Source organism: Crocodylus porosus, unplaced genomic scaffold (genome assembly GCF_001723895.1).
Source record: "Crocodylus porosus isolate Cpor-Errol unplaced genomic scaffold, CroPor_comp1, whole genome shotgun sequence".
Lineage (NCBI taxonomy): Eukaryota > Metazoa > Chordata > Crocodylia > Crocodylidae > Crocodylus > Crocodylus porosus.
The window spans coordinates 44,508,954-44,528,283 of NW_017728907.1; the positions used below are offsets into that span (position 1 = coordinate 44,508,954).

The 19,330-nt window shown below is 45.1% G+C and overlaps 1 protein-coding gene across 3 annotated transcripts in view; it reads left to right on the plus strand.

Moving 5' to 3' along the window:
• The window catches only part of CFAP57 (cilia and flagella associated protein 57), a 91,592-nt gene that overhangs the window by 52,785 nt on the left and 19,477 nt on the right, over positions 1-19,330 (plus strand). For 2 of the 3 annotated variants that reach the window (XM_019531252.1, XM_019531253.1), the window contains 6 exons: positions 4,737-4,910; positions 7,338-7,496; positions 9,170-9,313; positions 13,925-14,041; positions 15,094-15,228; positions 15,312-15,455. In XM_019531252.1, the coding sequence (XP_019386797.1) occupies positions 4,737-4,910; positions 7,338-7,496; positions 9,170-9,313; positions 13,925-14,041; positions 15,094-15,228; positions 15,312-15,455 (873 nt within the window). Of the gene's footprint in view, positions 1-4,736; positions 4,911-7,337; positions 7,497-9,169; positions 9,314-10,044; positions 10,360-13,924; positions 14,042-15,093; positions 15,229-15,311; positions 15,456-19,330 lie in introns of those variants that run through there. The other variant, XM_019531254.1, reaches the window with a different exon arrangement.

A 19,330-nucleotide genomic window follows, 5' to 3' on the forward strand; every position in this document is an offset into this window, starting at 1 on the left:
TCATGTAAATGAATGGTCATCTGTTCCCATCTCAGATGCAAATGAGACCTAGGGCACTTGTTGCACTTTTGTCACTCTTATCTGGAGGGTTTTAGATGCATCTCTCACTGCATCTTAATTAGTTTCTGTTTAGGTGGGGAAGGGGTGATTCTTTGTGAGTCAGACAGTCTGTGTCCTGTGTCAGGTTCCCCAAGAACATGGAGCGGACAGATAACAGGAGACATGCACAGGGCACCACACACCCAGCCAGGCAGAAGGGAAACTGTAATTGGGCAGCTCTTGGCCCCAGCAGATGGGGTGCCAGCTCTTGGCCACCTTCTATCCACTCCACCCATCCAGCACAATGAGCAGCCACCCGCAGGCAGTTGAGTGGATGGAAAGTGGCCCAGAGCTGGAGATGGAGTCCTGTGCACTGGGGCTGAAGACACCCAGCTGCAGTTTCCCCACTGCCTGGCTGAGATTATGGTGCCCAGCATGCATCCCCATGGCCCCTGCCCTTTTCCGCACTGCCTGCTTCCTGGAGTGGGGAAAGCAGAAGCAGGAGGAGGAGCTGCTGGAGGCAGGGAATGCCAAGCAGTACCCAGGTAGCTGCAACGTCAGTGCTGTGCAAGCTGGCCAGAGCCAGGACAGTGCAATTGGCTGGTGTGGGGTGGGTGCAGGCAGGAGCACAGTGTGGGCTGCTCCAGGTGGGAGCAGGCAGGGCTCGGCCCCATGCAGAGTGCTGTGGGGGCAGCCTCAGGCCAGATATAATCAATTGGCAAGCCAGATCCAGCCTGCAGGTCATATTTTGTCCACCTCTGCACTAAAGGGTTTCTAGGAATCCCAGAATGCTCTGCTCTCCCTTTCCTCTCAGCCGCTTGGCAAGTGTCTGTTTTCCTGGCAGCTTACCCAGGTGTGGCCAGCTGTCCAGGAAGAGCTGGATCTGGAATTTTCCAGACAGCTGGGAGAGACCGTGCGTGCAAAGGATGTTGTGGTCATGGGGGATATGAATTACCCTGACCAACTGGGAGGAGCAGTCGGCCAGGTCTAGCCACTCATGAAGGTTCCTGACATGCATACAGGACCTACACCTCGTGCAGGAGGTACTCGTCCCCACTAGGGAAAACGCCATACTGGATCTAGTATTAGCCTCTGGGGATGACCTCGTGGGGGAGGTGCTAGTACAAGGGAGGCTAGGGGACAGTGATCATGAAATGATCCAGTTTGCTATTCAGAGAAAGATGGGGAGAGTAACTAGCGCAGCGCAAATGCTTGACTTTAGAAAAGCCAACTTCGATGTGCTCAGGGCAAGTAGTCAGGGAGGCACTTGGAGCCCAGGGGGTAGCTAGTATGGGGGTCCAGGAAAGGTGGTCCTTCCTTAAGGAGGCTATCCTTGGGGCGCAGCAGGACGCAATTCCACTGCGCAGGAAGGCAGGAAAAGGGTCCAAGAAACCTTCATGGCTGAGCGCGGATATGCAGGCTGGCCTGAGGGCAAAGAAAAAAGTGCACTGGTGGTGGAAGCAGTGGGCAGGGACAAAGGAGGAGTACACCTCCCTGACCCAAGCTTGTAGGGATTTGGTAAAGGAGGCTAAAGCAGCACTGGAACTTAGATTAGCTTCTGGGATTAAGGATAACAAAAAGTCCTTCAAGTATATAGGTAGCAAGAAGAAGTCTTCGGGTAACATTGGACCCCTATGGGGCAGGACAGGGCAGGGCAGGGCAGTTGGTGATGGATGCGCGAGAGAAGGCAGAACTCTTCAACAAGTTCTTTGCCTCCGTGTTCCTGTATGCTGACAATGGGGTGCTCTCGGGTGATAGTGTAGAGAGGCCCAGGAAGGATGCGAGTCCCCTGACTGTTAGTTCAGACCTAGTTAAGGATTACCTGGAGGGCTTAGATGTATCCAAGTCGGCAGGCCCGGATGACCTTCATCCACGGGTGCTGAGGGAATTGGCTGGTGTCATTGTGGAGCCATTGGCATGGCTGTTCCAGGACTCCTGGTGCTCAGACCAAGTCAGTCAGGACTGGAAAAGGGCCAATGTGGTCCCTATTTTCAAGAAGGGGAGGAAGGAAGAGCCTGAGAACTACAGGCCAGTCAGCCTCACTTCTATCCCGGGGAAGGTCTTTGAAAAAATTATCAAGGGCCACATTTGTGAGAGCCTGCAGGGGAAGTGATGTTGTGGGGTAACCAGCATGCCTGACCAACCTGGTCTCTTTCTATGACCAGGTAACAAAGAGCTTAGATGTGAAGGAGGAAGTCGATGTCATCTTCTTGGACTTCCAGAAGGCCTTCGACACAGTGTCCCACCCAATTCTGGTGGGCAAGCTAAGGGGCTGCAGTATTGACAAATGCACAGTCACATGAGTGGCAAACTGGCTCCAGGGGCGCACCCAGAGGGTGGTGGTGGACGGGTTGATGTTGACCTGGGAGGGTGTGGGCAGCGGAGTCCCCCAGGGCTCAGTCCTTGGGCCAATGCTGTTCAACATCTTCATTAGCAACCTGGACGAGGGGGTGGAGAGCACCCTGTTCAAGTTCGCTGATGACACCAAGCTGTTGTGTAAAGTGAATACACTGGCAGGCAGGGACCGCATCCAGGCAGACCTGGATAGGTTGGAGAAGTGGGTGGATCTGAACAGGTTCAACAAGGACAAGTGCAGGGTGCTGCACCTGGGGAGAGGGAACCACCATTATGGGTATAGGTTAGGGGCTGCCCCTCTCGGCAGCACAGAGGCAGAGAGGGATCTTGGAGTCAGGATTGACTCCAGGGTGAATATGAGTCACCAATGCAATGAAGCAATAGGCAGAGCCAACCGCACCCTGTCATGCATCAACAGGGGCATCACTAACGGTCCAGAGAGGTCTTGCTCCCCCTCTATGCGGTGGTGGTCAGGCCGCAGCTGGAGTCCTGTGTCCAGTTTTGGGCACCGCACTTGAAAAGGGACGTGGAGAACCTGAAGAGGGTCCAAAGGAGGCCACTCGTATGGTTGGGGGCCTCTGTTGCCAGCCCTATGAGGAGAGGCTGAGGGACCTGAATCTCTTCAGTGTCCGCAAGAAGAGACTGAGGGGGGAACTTGTGGCTGCCTACAACCTTATCAGGGGCCAGCAGCAGGGACTCGGGGAAAGTCTGTTCACCAGGGCCCCCCTTGGAGTCACTAGGAACAATGACCACAAGCTGAGGGAGGATAGGTTTAGGTTAGATATTAGGAAGAAGTACTTCACTGTAAGGGTGGCCAGAGCCTGGAATAGGCTTCCCAGAGAGGTGGTGCTCTCACCTTCCCTGGAAATCTTCAAGAGGAGACTGGATAGGCACCTGGCTGGGGTCTTATGACCCCTCCCAGCCCCAGTGCTCATTCCTGCCCATGGCAAGGGGTCAGACTCGATGATCTGTCTAGGTCCCTTCCAACTCATTGATTCTATGATTCTATGTTATAGGGCCCTGAAGGGACGTTTTTGCCACCAGTGTGAAAGGCAGTGGCAGAGCAGTCACTGCCACTACAAGAGTACCAGGAAGAGCCTTTGTTCTCCTGGCAGCCCTGACATCTCTTCCAACTGTTCTGCTGGCACAGGAATGGTAGGAAGAGCCCAATGATGATGCATAAGTGTTGACAGCTGGGGGGCACAACTCCACGCTGCCACTGTCCCCCTTAATGCTGGGTGCTAGCTCTGACTGGGCTGTGTTATCCTGCAGTAAGTGCAGAAATTGTACTGCTGCTGCCCCCCACAGCTGCTGCCGTGCCCTGCCTCCAGCTAGGCTATAGCCCTGTGCCCCACCATTGGAGTAGAAATTTGGGTGGGGGGGAACATGCTCTCCCCACCCACACACACATCACCAATGGAAGAGCAGCCCCAGTTCCTGCCAAGCAGAGGCAGGAAGATCTGCTGCTGGCTCCACCGAATGCTAGGAAGAGCTGTGCCTCCCTTGGGCTCTTCCTGCTGCCATAGCCCTAGCAGAAACAGCGAGAGCCACTGATCACTGACAGCGTGCTGGCAGGGGCAAATGGTTAGTAATCGGGCTCACTGACAGGTTCTCCTGGGGGGGGAGCAAAAGTGCAGCCACCCATTTTCTCCTTGGCTGGAGATGGCACCTTTGAGGCAAGCTTGTAACTGTCCAGTCAGGGCTGGAACATCTGTACACCCTGTTTTTGTAGTGCTACATGTGACTCTTTGTTCACAGCCTTGATGCCTACCACTAGCTACAGAAAAAAAATGGAGCTAGAATTTCAGAGGTGCTATGGTCTCTTGGAACTGCAGATGCTCAGTGTCTGGAAACATCATTATACTTCTGTTTTAGTGCCTAAATAAGAATTTGTTGTAAATAAGAATTTGTTGAATATCCAAGTTTGAAAATGCTGACCAAAGTATTTTAAAATAACTTGCCCTGTTATTTAAATATTGTGAAGATTTAACATTACATTTTAATAATCTCAGAATTTAAATTTGTTCAAATGGTATTTGTGCAGTCAAAGTTGAGGGGTTCAATAAAATATAGACCCTGAGAGAAGAACAGCAATTTCAGATAAGTAAATAACTCTTTTCCCTCAGCATGTCTAATTTCCACAAGTTTCAAAAATCTTAATACTGTTCTAGTTCCACAGGTTTAAAAAGTCTTAATCTTTAATATTGCTGCTGTTGACTAGTCAGCTCTGGGGGCGGGGGGAAACTGAGCTACGCTTTATCTGAGCCTTCAAGAGGCTGAGGAGTGATAGCTTGATAGTTCCCAAAGCTTCTTCCGGCCCTCTTCTCTTTTTCCGACTCCAGGCACAGGATGATGCCAGGCAGCAGCTCCGAGAGTTTGAAGAAACTAAGAAACAGATTGAAGAAGATGAAGATCGGGAAATCCAAGAGATCAAGATCAAGTATGAGAGACGACTCCGGGAAGAGAGAGAATCAAATCTTCGATTGAAAGGAGAGACGGGGATCATGAGGAAAAAGGTAACTGCTCTATCATCTGAAACAGGCTTGGCACATGGAATATCAATGCTGAGGGTAGTGGGGGAGATGGGTAGGCCTGTTAGCATAATGTTTGTGTTTATTTCTGTGGCACTTTTGTGGCAAGACATTCGTGGCACTTACTCTGGCATAAGCGAGTAGTTGCCCCTTTCTATGATAGGTTGGTCTGAAAAGGAAACAGAACGCTACTTGTAAAAGATTAGAGCCAGTGCAGAAGTGTTCCAGTTAATACATTCTTTGGTGCTCTGTATAATTTAGCATAGTATATAAATAATATATAACAACAATAGTGTTTGAGCCCATGAAGATGTGGTTTTCCCCCTCTATTTGAGAAACTTTTCTGCAGTCTGATGCATCTTACTGTCAGGAAGATGTTTCTTGTATCCAGCCAAAGTTTGTCTTTTCCCAGCTTTCTTAATTTCACTCTTGGTAGAACTCTAAATAATTTATTTCTCTCCTGGTATTTCCATTCTTCAGATATTTGTGGAAGGTCATCATATTAATAAAACATCATGACACTTCACCAGCTATTTTCAATTTGGTGATACTTAGTTAGCAGGGAAAGCTAAGCAACAGTTGCCAAAGTATAAGAGAAAAGTCCACCCACTTGATCTCTGAGGAGTGGGTGCGACCTGTTACATGCGTCTGTCATTGCTGCCAAGATCATCATCCCTGATCTGATGGCAGATCGCTATCTACCATGGATCTGTATCTGATTTTGGCCAAGGCTGGGCAAAGTTTTTCTTTCTATTTCAGTAGTTCCCGATTCATAGATTGTAGGGCTGGAAGCAACCTCAGAAGATCATTGGATCCAACCCCCTGCACCAAACAGGAAGGACAACTGGGGTCAGGTGACCTCAGCAAGGTGACCATCCAGTCTCCTCTTGAAGATTTCCAGAGTAGGCAATTGCACCACCTCTGGAGGGAGGTTATTCCACAGCCTGGACACCCTAGCTCTGAAGAAGCTTTTCCTAATGTTGAGCCTGAAACAGTCTTCAAGGAGTCTGTGACCATTACTCCCAGTTTTCCCCAAGGGTGCCCTGGTGAACAGTTGTTCACCAAGCCCTTGTTGTATGCCCCTGATGTAGCGGTAAACTGCGAGGAGGTATTCCCCACTTAATTATATTCAGGACATTGAAGTAGAAAGGGCCTTCTGGGCTTTGTGCGTCTCACATTCCACTTGTAGTCTGTACTCACTGAATCTACATTTGGTAAGAAGTTCCTTTTTCTCTGTTTTTGTGCTTCCCTGTGCTGTGTACATATAACAGTCTCACATGTAGTAATGTCCACATTTTGATTTATATTCATAAGGTACACTCTGTGTTCCATGAAGTCTTCACTAACTTTCCAGCTCTGCATAGGTTTGAGACTCTCTTCCTTTGCTGGATGTATTTTGTACATTTGAAAGTTTGTCCCTGCACCAAAGACGCATTTAGTCTTTATCTGTGCAGCACCAAGCACATTACTGTTACTCAGTGAAAACTATGTTGTCCTTTATGCCTTAAACTACTCTCACTGTGAAATGTGGGGAATCCAAGACCATCAGGTTCTGCAAATATAAGCCTTCATTTAAAAAGCGGAAAATAACTCCCCTTCAGTGTTGTGAACCCCTGAATGTGAGCAGAGCATGATGCACATGATGTGATCTTCCAGAGTTTGAAGACAATTAAGGGCCTCTGCTATTATTCAGAGTTTCTCCAAGAAACTCCAGTGTACAGTTGTCAGAAACCTGTCCAGTTGTTTAGAGCATTTTGGGTAGCAGTGACATGAACCAGATCTATCAATACCATGGTATTGTTACTTGGGGTCTTCAAGCCTCAGAAGCAGACACAGCTTCTGATTTCCTTCCAAAGTGGTCCAGAGTTCCATCATTCTCCACTGCAGTGGATAACTGCCATTCTTTCCATCAAGCAGTCCTTCAACCTCAGGTTTTTTTTAATCCTCCCCATCTAATAATCCCCAAGCATCCAAATTTCTGTCTTTCTCTGTAACTGGCTCCTACCCTGGGGGTCTTTAAGAAGAGGTTAGATGTACACCCTGCTGGGGTCATCTGACCCCAGTACTCTTTCCTGCCATGGCAGGGGGTCGGACTAGATGATCTACTCATGTCCCTTCCGACCCTAGAAATGATGAAACTATGTCTGACACCAGCCCTTTTCTTCCTGTCCACAGAACAAAAATGCTCATTTGAGCACCACACATCTGATTACTTCCCTCTCCCTCTCTCTAGTCTTCATGCTGTCCATCTCATTTCCTTCCAGACCTTACAAAATGCAACCGTTAAGGTCAGGCAGAAGGCAGGGCAGGATGGTATCTTAGAGACTAACTAGTTCAGAGAGGCATGAGCTTTCATAGACAACAATTTTGCATCAGAGAAAATTAATACTTTTTTTCCTTGTGCTTCTCCAGTTCAGCAGCCTCCAGAAAGAGATTGAAGAGCGCAGCAGTGACATTGAAGCAATGAAAATAGAACAGCAGAAACTGCAAGGCATCATTAAGTCATTAGAGAAAGATATCCTGGGACTGAAGAGAGAGATTCAAGAGAGGGATGAGACCATTCAGGACAAGGTGAGGTACAACTGGCAGTCTGAATGGCTTAGGCTGTCACCCGCCCCGCACTTGAACATAGCTACTGGCATTAATATTTGGTGCCTCTGACCAGCACCACAATACAGTCAGCAGGTCTGAGCTGTCCATGATCTGGAATGAGAGTACAACCCCTTTCTTGGAGACCTTACAACTTATGTTTTAAGGGCTTCGTGTGCCATAGCCACCACATCCCCATCTTTGATGGAGCACCAGAGCTCAAGGTTGTGAGTTTTTTTTTCCCTTGCTTGGATGTGTAGCTGATGTCTGTCATTCTCTGCTGCCTGTCTATGGGGATTTGTGACTAAGGTTTCAGTCTTCACTGGTGCTAGCCTTGGACATAGTTCAAGTCCTAGGGAAGCACTGAAAAAATGTCCAAACCCCATCTTAAATGGCTGCAGTATGAACTTGGCAGGTGTTACAAATGCCATATCCAGCAGAATGTTTAAAGCCATTAACATATCCAGCTAAGCAAATAATAATATTTGCAACTTAGGTTAATTAAGAAATGAATAACAGAATATAGACTAAGACCTTCTGGCAAGCTAAGGTTTAATTACTAATAAACTATTGGTAAACAACTAAAATAATATATAAAGTATTGTATTGTTCTAATGATGCCTATTTTTTTCTTGTAAAAGAACCATGCAAATCAAACCTGACATGTGCATGGTTGGTATGCAGTTGCCCCATAACTCTGCCATGCCTGATTTTCAGTTGACCCTTGCATAAAAATTGAGACCTAGCATATCTCTGTCTGTTTATCCCAGGAGAAGCAGATCTGTGACCTGAAAAAGGAAAAGTACAAGCTGGAAAAGTTCAAGTTTGTGTTAGCGTTATAAAATAAATAATATTTAAGGAAAAACCTGTTTTTCCAAAAATTGAATCTGAAAATGCGGTGTCAACTTATATGCAGGGTCCACATACCAGGATAATATGATATGCACTTACATGCTTGTACACTTAATTATTTTGATAATGATTAGCAAATTACGTAACCTTTTGTAGTTTATGGATTGCTATGCTGTAGCTGTGTGCTTATGCTTAGTCTTCTTAATCATGCTGTTAGAAACTTTAGACATGAAAGTGAGGAGCTTTTATTAGTGGAACCATGCAGAGAGGAAAGGAAAGAAGGAAGGTGATACATTCTGGACTAGTGAGAAAAGGGTGAAAAATCTTTCTTTCAGTTTTACAAAGACATACATTTGGGGTAATTGACTCCTTCCATGATTACTGAAGAACAGCTTTAGGCTGGTTCCCAGAAAGACCAAAGGAGTTAACACTAGCCAACTGGAATACATTTGCTAGTTAAGTGTTTGTACCTGGGCATGATGAGAGGGAAATCAGGAGGAAGTACAAATCCCAGAAAAGATCTGTTGCTGGAGTGTTCACCCCCAGCAGGTAAGCAACTGTATTCTCTGGGATGTGTGTGGTGTAAACAATCAAAGGCAGGACTCTAGAACTGCCAACCAATACACCTATAATCCAGGTAACATGACTTTTAGTCTCCAGAGAATCTGCAGATGCATCATCTGTTTCTCATATGTTCACACCCCATCACAGAGTCTGTTTGAGAGGTCTTATTCTGATCTAGCCACCTGTTCTGAGGCTTTTTGGTCAGCGTTGACTTGATACATTCTGTCTGTTTCTCCCAGGAGAAGCGGATCTATGACCTAAAAAAGAAAAACCAGGAGTTGGAAAAGTTCAAGTTTGTATTAGATTATAAAATAAAGGAGCTGAAGAAGCAAATAGAGCCAAGGGAGAATGACATCAGAGCCATGAAGGAACAGATCCATGAGGTAAGCCTCACAGTCTTCAGGCCATGCTAATTGTGCTGTTGGATGCAGGATGCTTTTTCTGTTGAAAAAATAAATTCATGCAGAATAACACTCCTTTCTCCTGCCCTTCCTACACTATAGACAAAATTATAGACATTAAACACAAATTCAGCAGTGACTGATTGGTGGATTCTCTCTCACTTGATTTAAAATCACGAACTAGATGCTTGTTAGAAAGATAGTAGGGTTGGAGTGTTGTTTTAACTCCAGAAGCAAGGGTTTTATTGTGACCATTAATCCAATAAAAAAAAATTACAACAATTTTGGCCTCTTTTAGGAAAATATGCATTTGCCACTGGAAGCCCTTATCTGACTTGTTAGGCATCTCCATTGACAATTATTTCTTGATGTCGGCTTTTAATCCATTTAACTGTGTATGTCAAGTTAGGGGAGTAATAAGTAGGAGTACTGAGATCATTTTACAATGTGCAGATTCTGTCTCCTGAACAGGGACTGTACTCTGAAAAGCAATGATTGAGTGGGCCTATAGAACCAAAGGTCATTGCTTTTCAGAGTACAGTCCCTGTTCAGGAGACAGAATCTGCATTCTTTGTTCCTTTGCAACTCTGCATTTGCCTGTATTAAATTGCATTTGCTTAAACTGGCTGAATTTACCAACCTATGTAGAATGCCCCATCCTCCTTATGCATCACAGTGTTAATTAGTTTGTCGTCTGCATCTTTTATCCACAGTGATTTTAAATGTACTTCTGGGATAAGGATAAAAATACTGAATGGCATTGGACCTAGGACAGAATTCTAAAGAATGCCACTGGAAGCCCTTATCTGACTTGTTAGGCATCTCCATTGACAATTATTTCTTGATGTCAGCTTTTAATCCATTTAACTGTGTTTATTTAATAGTACTATTTTTAATCAGCATTTCATGTACTGGGTCAAAGTATATTACATTTACATAGTTATTTTTATCAACTACACTTGTAATCTCATCAAAAATGAAATCAGATTTGCTTGATAAGATCTCCTTTCCATAAAACCATGTTCATTGGCATTAATTTTGTTTGCAACTTTTAATTTGAATTCTTTATCGCCTTTTCTATTACTTTGCTTAGTACTGATGTAAATCTAACCAACCTGTAATTATCAAGGTCATCCTTGCTCTTGTTTAATATTGGCACAGTATTAGCATTCTTCTAGTGTGTGGGGCACAGAAACAGTTTTCACGTAATTCCTTGATTGTAGAAATGAATTGTATTTTGCATTGAGTGTTACACTGAGTTTCAGATAGGGTGCTAACACCTAATGATTTTAGATTGTGCTGAGAGGTATTTAGCTATGTTACGCTGAAGACAGGCAGAAGGCAAGATGGGATGGTACCTTTAGGGACTATCTATTTCAGAGAGGTATGAGCTTTCATAGGCAACAACCTACTTCATTAGACGCTTTCTATAATGTTTACTCTAGGCCAGGGGTAGGCAACCCCCAGCACAGGTGCCAAAATGCGGCACTCAGAGACATTTTGCTTGGCACGCATGCCTTTGGGTCGATGGCAAGGAAGGGGCTGGGACCATATGGCCACAAGAATCAGGCCCTGTGTGGCTCACCCGCCATCCACTCCTGGCATGCCAACATCTTACAAGTTGAAGTTGTGGGTGTTCTTGGCACTCTGCCCAAAAATGTTGCTGACCCCTGCTCTAGTCCATTGGGTTCCAGGGATGGGGTACTCACTCAGATCTGTGTCCCTGGGGTTCTGTCCTCAAGTCAGCATTCAGCAGAGACAGGTGGGATGATAAACAGCTTTGTCTTTATTAGGAAGCAGGATTCAGCAGTACACACAGTCACAGCTTGCAGGGAGAACCCCCACACCCCAACCAGCCCCACCCACAGGGCCTCTGGGGGAAAACTGGACCATTCCACTGCAGGCCCCTTAAAGGTATGTTCCATATACCATACTATTGGTGTTGTTCCTATGAAAACTCAGGTCTCTGAGCCATCCAGTCTCTAAGGTGCCACACTGACCTGCCTTCTTCCTGACAGGACTAAGGCAGCTTGACCAACAACCAGCCTCCATCAGAGTTTGCAGGGTTACTACCTGGAGTTTTCTTCATTTGTTTATACAATGCTGTTTTTTTGGACTTGGCCTCTAGATCTGCTGCTCGCTTTGGGATGATAGTTCTAGGTTCAAATAAATGACATGTACAGAACCTGTTTAGAAGTTAAGTAATGGTGGTTCCTTGAGAGCGTTGTCTGTACATCCCTATGGTTTGCCCTCTTTCTCAGTAGTAACAAAAGAAGCTGAGGCAGCTTCTGCTAAGTGCTCCTTCTTTAAACTCTGATTGGAATATGTGGTGCCATGAAGGGATGCCCCTGGGGTCCCAAGAAGCACTGCTTATAAGGAGGTGTCAAAGCATAATTCCATGTCTGTAATGGATGGAAAATAAGTGGCTTTTCTCCTTTTGTAGAGCTGCAGGCTTTTTTAAACAGGCAAAACCACTATCTCTTGTTTTCTCAGGGTCTAAAATTTCAGCAGTCTAGATTTTTTGTATTGTTTCAGCATAAGAGTTTGCATTGATTACTTCCATGGACTTTAATTCCTCCATAAACCTTATACATTGATCCAGGAATGAAGTGTCTAGCCAGATCATAAAGATGCATATAAAATATATAAAACTGTTACAGTAGGTTTGAATAATCCATGTCTCCATAGCATCTGTCAGGGTACACAATACAGTAATCCAGGATTCTCCAGCATCCATCCAGTGGATTCTGAACTCCTCTATCAGCTGAGTTCTATACCAGCAATCTTATTCAGTGCTGTACTTTTCCTGTATTCCATAGATCATGGGAAAGTAGGACTGGAAGGGACCTCACAAGGTCATCTAGTCCAGCCCCCTGCTCAAAGAAGGATTGTCCGTAACTAAACTGTCCTAGCCGCGTGTCTGTCTAACCCACTCTTGAAAATTTCCTGGCATTCAGATTCCACAGCCTCTCTAGGCAGCCTGTTCCAATGCTTGACCTTCATAGTCAGAAAGTTCTTCCTCATCTTGAAGCTAAATTTCCTGTGTTGCAGTTTGAGGCCTCTGCTCCTGTCCTGTCCTCTATGGCCGACAGAGAAAAATCTGTCTCCATTCTCTTTATTCTCTGCCTCCTGGTATTTGAAGATTGTTATGAAATCCTGTGCCCCACCACCCCCAGCTTCTCTTCTCCAGATTAAATAACACTAGTTCTTTTAGCCTTTCCTTAAGTCATTTTTCTCAGACCTCTAATCAGTTTTATTACTCTCTGCTGGACTGTTTCCAGTCTGTCTACATCTTTCTTGAAGTGTGGAGGCCAAAAATGGATATAGTACTCCAGGTAAGACCTTGCCAATGATAAATAGAGCAGAAAAATCAGTTACCTTGATTTGCAAGAAGTGTTTGTTTTAATGTAACCCATGATACTGTTGTTTTGGTTTTTTACAACAACAGAACACTGTTGGCTGATGCTCAGCTTATAGTGCGCTATAACTACTAGGCTTTTCTCTGGAGCACTGCACCTTACCTAATCATTCCCCAGTCTGCATTAATACAGGACTTTGCACTTGTCCTTGCTGAATTTAATCAAATTGATTTTTGGACCATTTCTACAGTCTATTTAAGTCATTCTGAAACCTAGCCCTACTCTCCAGAATGTCTGCAACACCACCCAACATGATATCATCTACAAATCCATTAAGTGCTCACTCATTCCCCTCATTCATATCATTAGTGAAGACATTAAATAATACAAGACCCAGGGCAGACCCTTGGGGAGCCCCACTTGATCTCTCTTCCCAACTAGACATTGAACCATCCCCATTAAGTATGATGATCCAACCAGTTGTTTATCGACTTTATAGTACTTTCACTTAGTCTATATTTCCTTATCTTATTAATGAGATTTGGTATGAGAGATAGTGTCAAAGCTGTGCTAAAAATCGAGGTATCCACTGCTTTCCCCCATCTCGAGCATGTCACCTTATCATAGAAGGAAATTACATTTTTGATCAGTGTTAGGCTGCTTAGACTGGTGCCCTGCAAAACATTAGCAATCAGGACTCATAGTAGAAGTGATATCTTTTATTAGACCAACTAGATGCTTGCAAAATCTAGTTGGTCTAATAAAAGATATCACCTCTACCATGAGTCTTGATTGCTTTGGCCTCTAGACCAATATGGCTACAACCTGGATACCTCCAAAACATTGCACTCATCCATATCAGTTATTTTGTCCAGATTGTCTGTAATGAGTGGCCTTTCCTCTTTTTTACAGCTGCAAGCTTTTTGAAATGGGCAAAACCACTGTCTCTTGTTTTCCCAAGGGCTAAAATTTCAGCAGTCCAGCAAAGGAAGGAATGTTGCTTAAATATCTATCTTCCAAAATGGATTTGAAGCAGGGGAGTCCTGCACTTCCTGTGTGTCTCTAGCAGAGGGCAGTGTTGTTCCAAAATTGTTTTGTTTTGGTTTGGTTTTTTTTACTTGTTTTAGGACAATGCTGCTTAAAGGGAGGTGGTTCTATTGCCTCTTGTTCATATACAGTTGCCTTCACTCGGTCTCCCTCCCAGTCCCCATGTCTACATTCTGTCTCCTTGCAGATGGAGGGGGAGCTGGAATGTTTCCAGAAGCAGAACACGCAGCTTGAGCTAAATATCACAGAGCTACGGCAGAAGCTAAAGGCCACTGACCGCGAGATGCACAAGGAGAGGCAAAAGGTATAGGACATGACCTTAGAGTTGGTGCTTTTTGCTCTGTGTGGACAGGGAATATACAGAAGCTTGGGGGGGGCAGGGGGAGGATGGAGGGCAGAGCATCCATCTCCTGGGTATGTATGTAGAAAAGGTGAGGGTGTGATAGGGAAGGGGTCAGGAATCTCCCAAACAAGAAAACTTTTAAGCGAGTTAACATTACAAATGTCAGCTGTGACTGCATGCAGCCTATGTATGTTGATCTGTTGGGCATGTTTCAAGGATTGAGCTTGTTCAGGCTTTCCAGAGTAGTTAGACAGACAGCTAAATGACCCCCTGCCTCCCTGTCCTGCTCAAGCCCAGAATTTTTAAACTCCTTGTCTAAGCACCCTCTTGCTGGGCTGAAACACTACAATGACTTTCAGTAGTCAGGAAAGCTGAAGGATGGACTTTTGCATGGAGGAGACTAGGGCATGCCAGTGTTTGAGGGAAGTCAAATCAAAGGTGAGCAGAAGGTCAGGGAAGAAGGAAGCAGAAGAGTTGGCTGTGGGGAACAAAGGAGTTTGTTAGCCAAGATGGGTTTGATGAAGCTGGAGGATGGGATTGAAAAAGTGAACAACAAACTTACTCTGGGAAGAGTCAAGAGAGGGTGTTGATCTGGCACATCAAGTTGTGAACATAGCATGTGTCTTGGCATCTGTTATGTTTACCTATATCTTGTACCTAATAAGACTGCAAGCTCCTTTGGCAGAAGGTGTTGACCTGTGTGTATCAGTGACTGAGGCAACAGGCTGCTGATCCTGATGGGGGCCCCTGGGCACTAGTATAATACAAGTACTGTAATGTAAGTCTCTCTGGGTCAGGAAAGGTGTAACTTCTATCCCACCCACACGAGCATCCAGGCCCCAGCAGGTTAGCTGTCTAGCTGTGTGATGTCTTCATGGTACCTTTTCAAAGAAGTCAGATAAACAGTATAGGATCACAGGATGGTTCTCAGCAGCAGTTCAAACAGGAGTCTCGGGCAGTTCTGATGCATGGCAGCGCGCACCATTATTGACATTCCTGTATAATTCCTGCAGGAGCGAGACATGGAAGCTCTTGTCAAGCGGTTTAAAACAGATCTTCACAACTGTGTGGGCTTCATTCAGGAGCCCAAGAGACTGAAGGAGGGAATCCGGGAGCTCTACACCAAATATGTGCAGCAGGCAGACATGGTGAGTGAGGGTGCCTTCCTTTTCACAGCTGATGACTGTCTGTGCTGTCAGAGCTGCTGAGACTGCGTGCTGTCTTCCATCAGGTAGAGATTGTGGGGGTGGACACAGATCTGCAGCAGGAGTACATCCGGCAACGAGAGCATCTTGAGAGGAATCTGGCAACACTGAAGAAGAAGGTGGTAAAGGAAAGTGAAATCCACCGAGCTGATTATGTGAGGATCATGCAGGTACCAGGCTCTTTTCTCTGTGGTGGGGCAGAGGGAAGGAGATGCTGTGAAAAAGAGACTTTGGTTTCTGCACTGCAGTAGGTTCTCAGGAGTTTAGGAGGATTTCCGTTTGATTCTCCTCCCAGAAATTTTCCCAGGTTTCTAGGTCCTCCAGTCTAAATCAGTATTTCCTGAGATGCCAAAGAGCAGGACTTTGGAAGTTGCTGTCTTTTCTCAAGGCAATATGTAAGAAGGAGTGAGGTCCATGAGAGAAATGGTGGCTGGAATAGTTGCTGTTCTGTAGAGGCCTTCATTTTGTGTCTTGCTCTTGGAATATAATTGACTACATCAGTAATTCAGCTAAAACTCCTTTTTAAATCCAAAGGGCATGAACAATTATACAGTTACTTTAAATTAATGTTCTAAAATACTGTAACAAATACCAAATAAGTAGCATTGCCATCTAATATATTAATGACCACATGCAAACAGTAGTTACAGCTGCAAGCATTTGATCAGAATACTCACAAGTGGGCTAGCAAGAGAGGCCATCAGATCAGCTAACATTTGCAAAGAACCTCTGTGTTGCTCTATATTATTCCCTTAGATTTCTCCTTACATTATCTTATCAGATCTGTTCTGAAATGTCCATATATGTCTATCTTATTTCCAGAACTTTCTTTGCTTACCCTTAGTCTATTCTTAATGGGTTTTCCTAGATGTACTGGAGTTAAGTGGTTAGCATTCTAGTCTTCTTGCTATTGCTTACCATCTTTCCTCCTATACTAGCATATCTATGTAGTTCCTTTCCTCTATAAAGACTTTGCACTTTCCACTCTAAGATTAGCACTTCAGCTGTCTTTGTCTCTGGTTAAACCATGGATTCTTGGGGGTTTTTGTGTAAAAATGTATTCAAAGATATTATACTCTATTATATCCTTAACATGTTACATTATCTGTACAGTTCCCTTCCAAATCTCATGAGAAGGGGCCTCCATTGTATGGAGATATTATGATTTTCTTTGTATAATTAAGTAGATCGTAATGAAGCCACAAGTGGTGAATATCATTTCCAATACAGACTGGGGAATGACTGGCCACACTGCAGAACTGCAGAAAAGGACTTGAGGGTTACAGTGGACTGTAAACTGAATGAGCCACAGGCATGCTCCTGATATAAAAAAGCCAATAGCATTTGGGTTAACAAGAGTGTCACTTGCAAATCAAGGGAAATTATCCTTCCACTCTATTCAACACTATCTGGAGAACTGTGTGCAGTTTTGGGCCCTACACTTCAAGAAAGCTGTGGTCAGATTAGAAGAAATCCATCAGAAAGCAACAAAAGTTATTAGAAGTTTGGTAAACATGATTTATGAAGAAAGGCTGAAGCAATTAGTGTTATTAAGTCTAGAGAACAGAAGATTGAGTGGGGAGGTTTGACAAGTCTTCAAATGCCTGAAGAGTTATGTGGAGAATGGAGGCAGACTATTCTCTGCATCCACAGGGAAGAGAATAAGAAGCAATCATCTTAAATTGCAGTCAGGGAAATTTAGATTGGACTTTAGGAAAAACATACTTACTGTAATAGTTAGGCATTGAAAGATGCTACCAAGTGTACTTATGCAGCCTCCATCCTTGGAAGTTTTTAGGAGCAAGCTTAACCGGTACTTGACAAGGGTGCTTCTGCCTTGAGCAAGGAGCTGAACTACGTGTGGCCTCGTGAGGTCCCTTCTTACCCTACTTTCCTACAATTTGCTACTACTTTGTGTTGAAGATAATGTGCTGCCTTTCCATGTTCTGGTTTCTGAATGTTATAAGAAAATAACTCTTGAACTTACTTCTCAGTAGGAGAACTTTTCATTGAGGAATACTTGTTTTAAAACAGAATGAACCTGAAGGGCTTTGTGGATGGGGGAAAGCAGTGAATATGATATTTCCCCATTAGCCAGGCTTTTGACACTGTCTTACATGACATTCTTTTAAGTAAACTAAGGAAATACACTGAAACTACTGTAAAGTGGGGGCACTAGTTGGATAATCATGCTTGAAGGGTAGTTGCCAATAGCTCACTTGTCTAACTGGGAGGAGCTATCTAGTGGGGTACCCCAGGTGTCTGTCATGGGTCTGATGCTATTCAGTGTCTTCATTAATGAACTGCTTGCTGGAACCGAGTGCACACTTAGTACATTTTCATATAGTGCCGATGCATGGGGTAGCAGACACTTTGGAGGATAGACTTAGGATTCAAAATTACCTTGATAAATTAGAGAAATAATCCATAATAAACTCGATAAAACTGAATAAGGACTAGGGCAAAGTACTGCACTTAGGATGGAATACTCAAATGCACAAATACAACAGAGTACAATTGGATTGAATTCATTAAATTAGAGTAATCAAACATCAGAAATATCATTATATCATAGGGTCCAAGCAGAACATTTTCTATAAAAAAAAAACCAAAAAAAAAAGAAAACCCTCATGTCTCATCCATCCCTTTAATATTAATGCATCCCAAGACCGGAAGGGGCTGTTGTGATCATCCAGTCAAACCTCCTGCATAACACACACCGTAGGGGTTTTGCCATGACTTCTGCATCAAGTCCACAAGCTCTGATGAACAGTAGCAGAGCTTTTAGGCATGCCGTTTTGGTTTAAAGGTTTCAGGTGATGGAATAGTCACCTTGTCCCTAGTTAAGCTGTCCCAGTAATTAACTACTTGCTGTTAACAGTTTCCGCTGAATTTCTACTCTGAATTTGTCTAGCTTCAGCTTCTATCAATTCATTGTTGTCATGCTTCCTTTTGCTGGATTAAAGTCATCACTAACCTAATATCTCCTCCTCAGATAGGCACTTGTAGGCTGATAGTCACCTCTTCATCCTCTCTGGTAACTTAAATAAACGAAAGCTCTTTAGTCTCATGTTTCAGTGTTTTCTGTTAACATTGAATTTTCTTGTAGTTCTTAACGCTTTCCAGTTTTTCATCATCCTTTTTCAAGTGTTTAGAATTGGAAGAGGCCTCAATGTCCAGAAATAGGTTTGCTTATGCCATATACATAAAATGTAACGTCATCACCCTACTTATACTCCCCTGGTATAGGTCTGGTAAATCACATTTGTCTATTATGCTGTGACATTTCTGTTAGGGTATGTGACAGGGGTGCCACTTTCGGAGCCTCTCCGGACATGCGGCTCCGCCCCCCTGTAATGGGCCGACCGACCACCACCTACTCTCGCCTGCCATGCCTTGATCTTATTTATAAACGATAGATAATTGGAATTAGCGGGAAGCTGCCCATTCGTGTGCACCCCGATGATGGGGGGGGGCGCTGTCTGCGGCTCCTTTTCCTCCCCTGCACCGCAGCCCAAGCCTCATCGATGGTGCTGGAGTAATCTGTCCTGGGCCATGTTATTAGGCCACAGCCCGTTGTCTGCCTTCGGGGCCCCTTGCCACCCCTCCTCACCCTGAGCTCCTCACTACCCCGCTAACTCCGGGGCTCCTCACTGCCCCCCCCCCCGGCTCCAGGGCTCCTCACTGGTGCCCCTCTCCGGTGCCTCTGGGCTTGCTGCGCAACCTGCGTCCCTTTACCGGCGCCTCTGGGCTGCTCATGCACCTGGCAACGCCCCCGCTGGGCCCTGTTTTGCGCTTCCCACGCTCCTCGTCCTCTCTGGGGCCTCTCGCCCCCTCAGGGGTTCCTGCCCTCTCTGGGCCTATGCTGCTCCTCTTGTGCTTGTGCCGCACGCCCTCTAGACCTGTACCGCGCTTCCTGCAATTCTCGCCCCCTCTGAGGCCTGTGCCGTGCTTCTCGCGCTTGTGCCGTGCTTCCCGCACTCCCTCGCCCTCTCAGGGCCTGTGCCGCGCTTCTCGCGCTTGTGCCGTGCTTCCCGCACTCCCT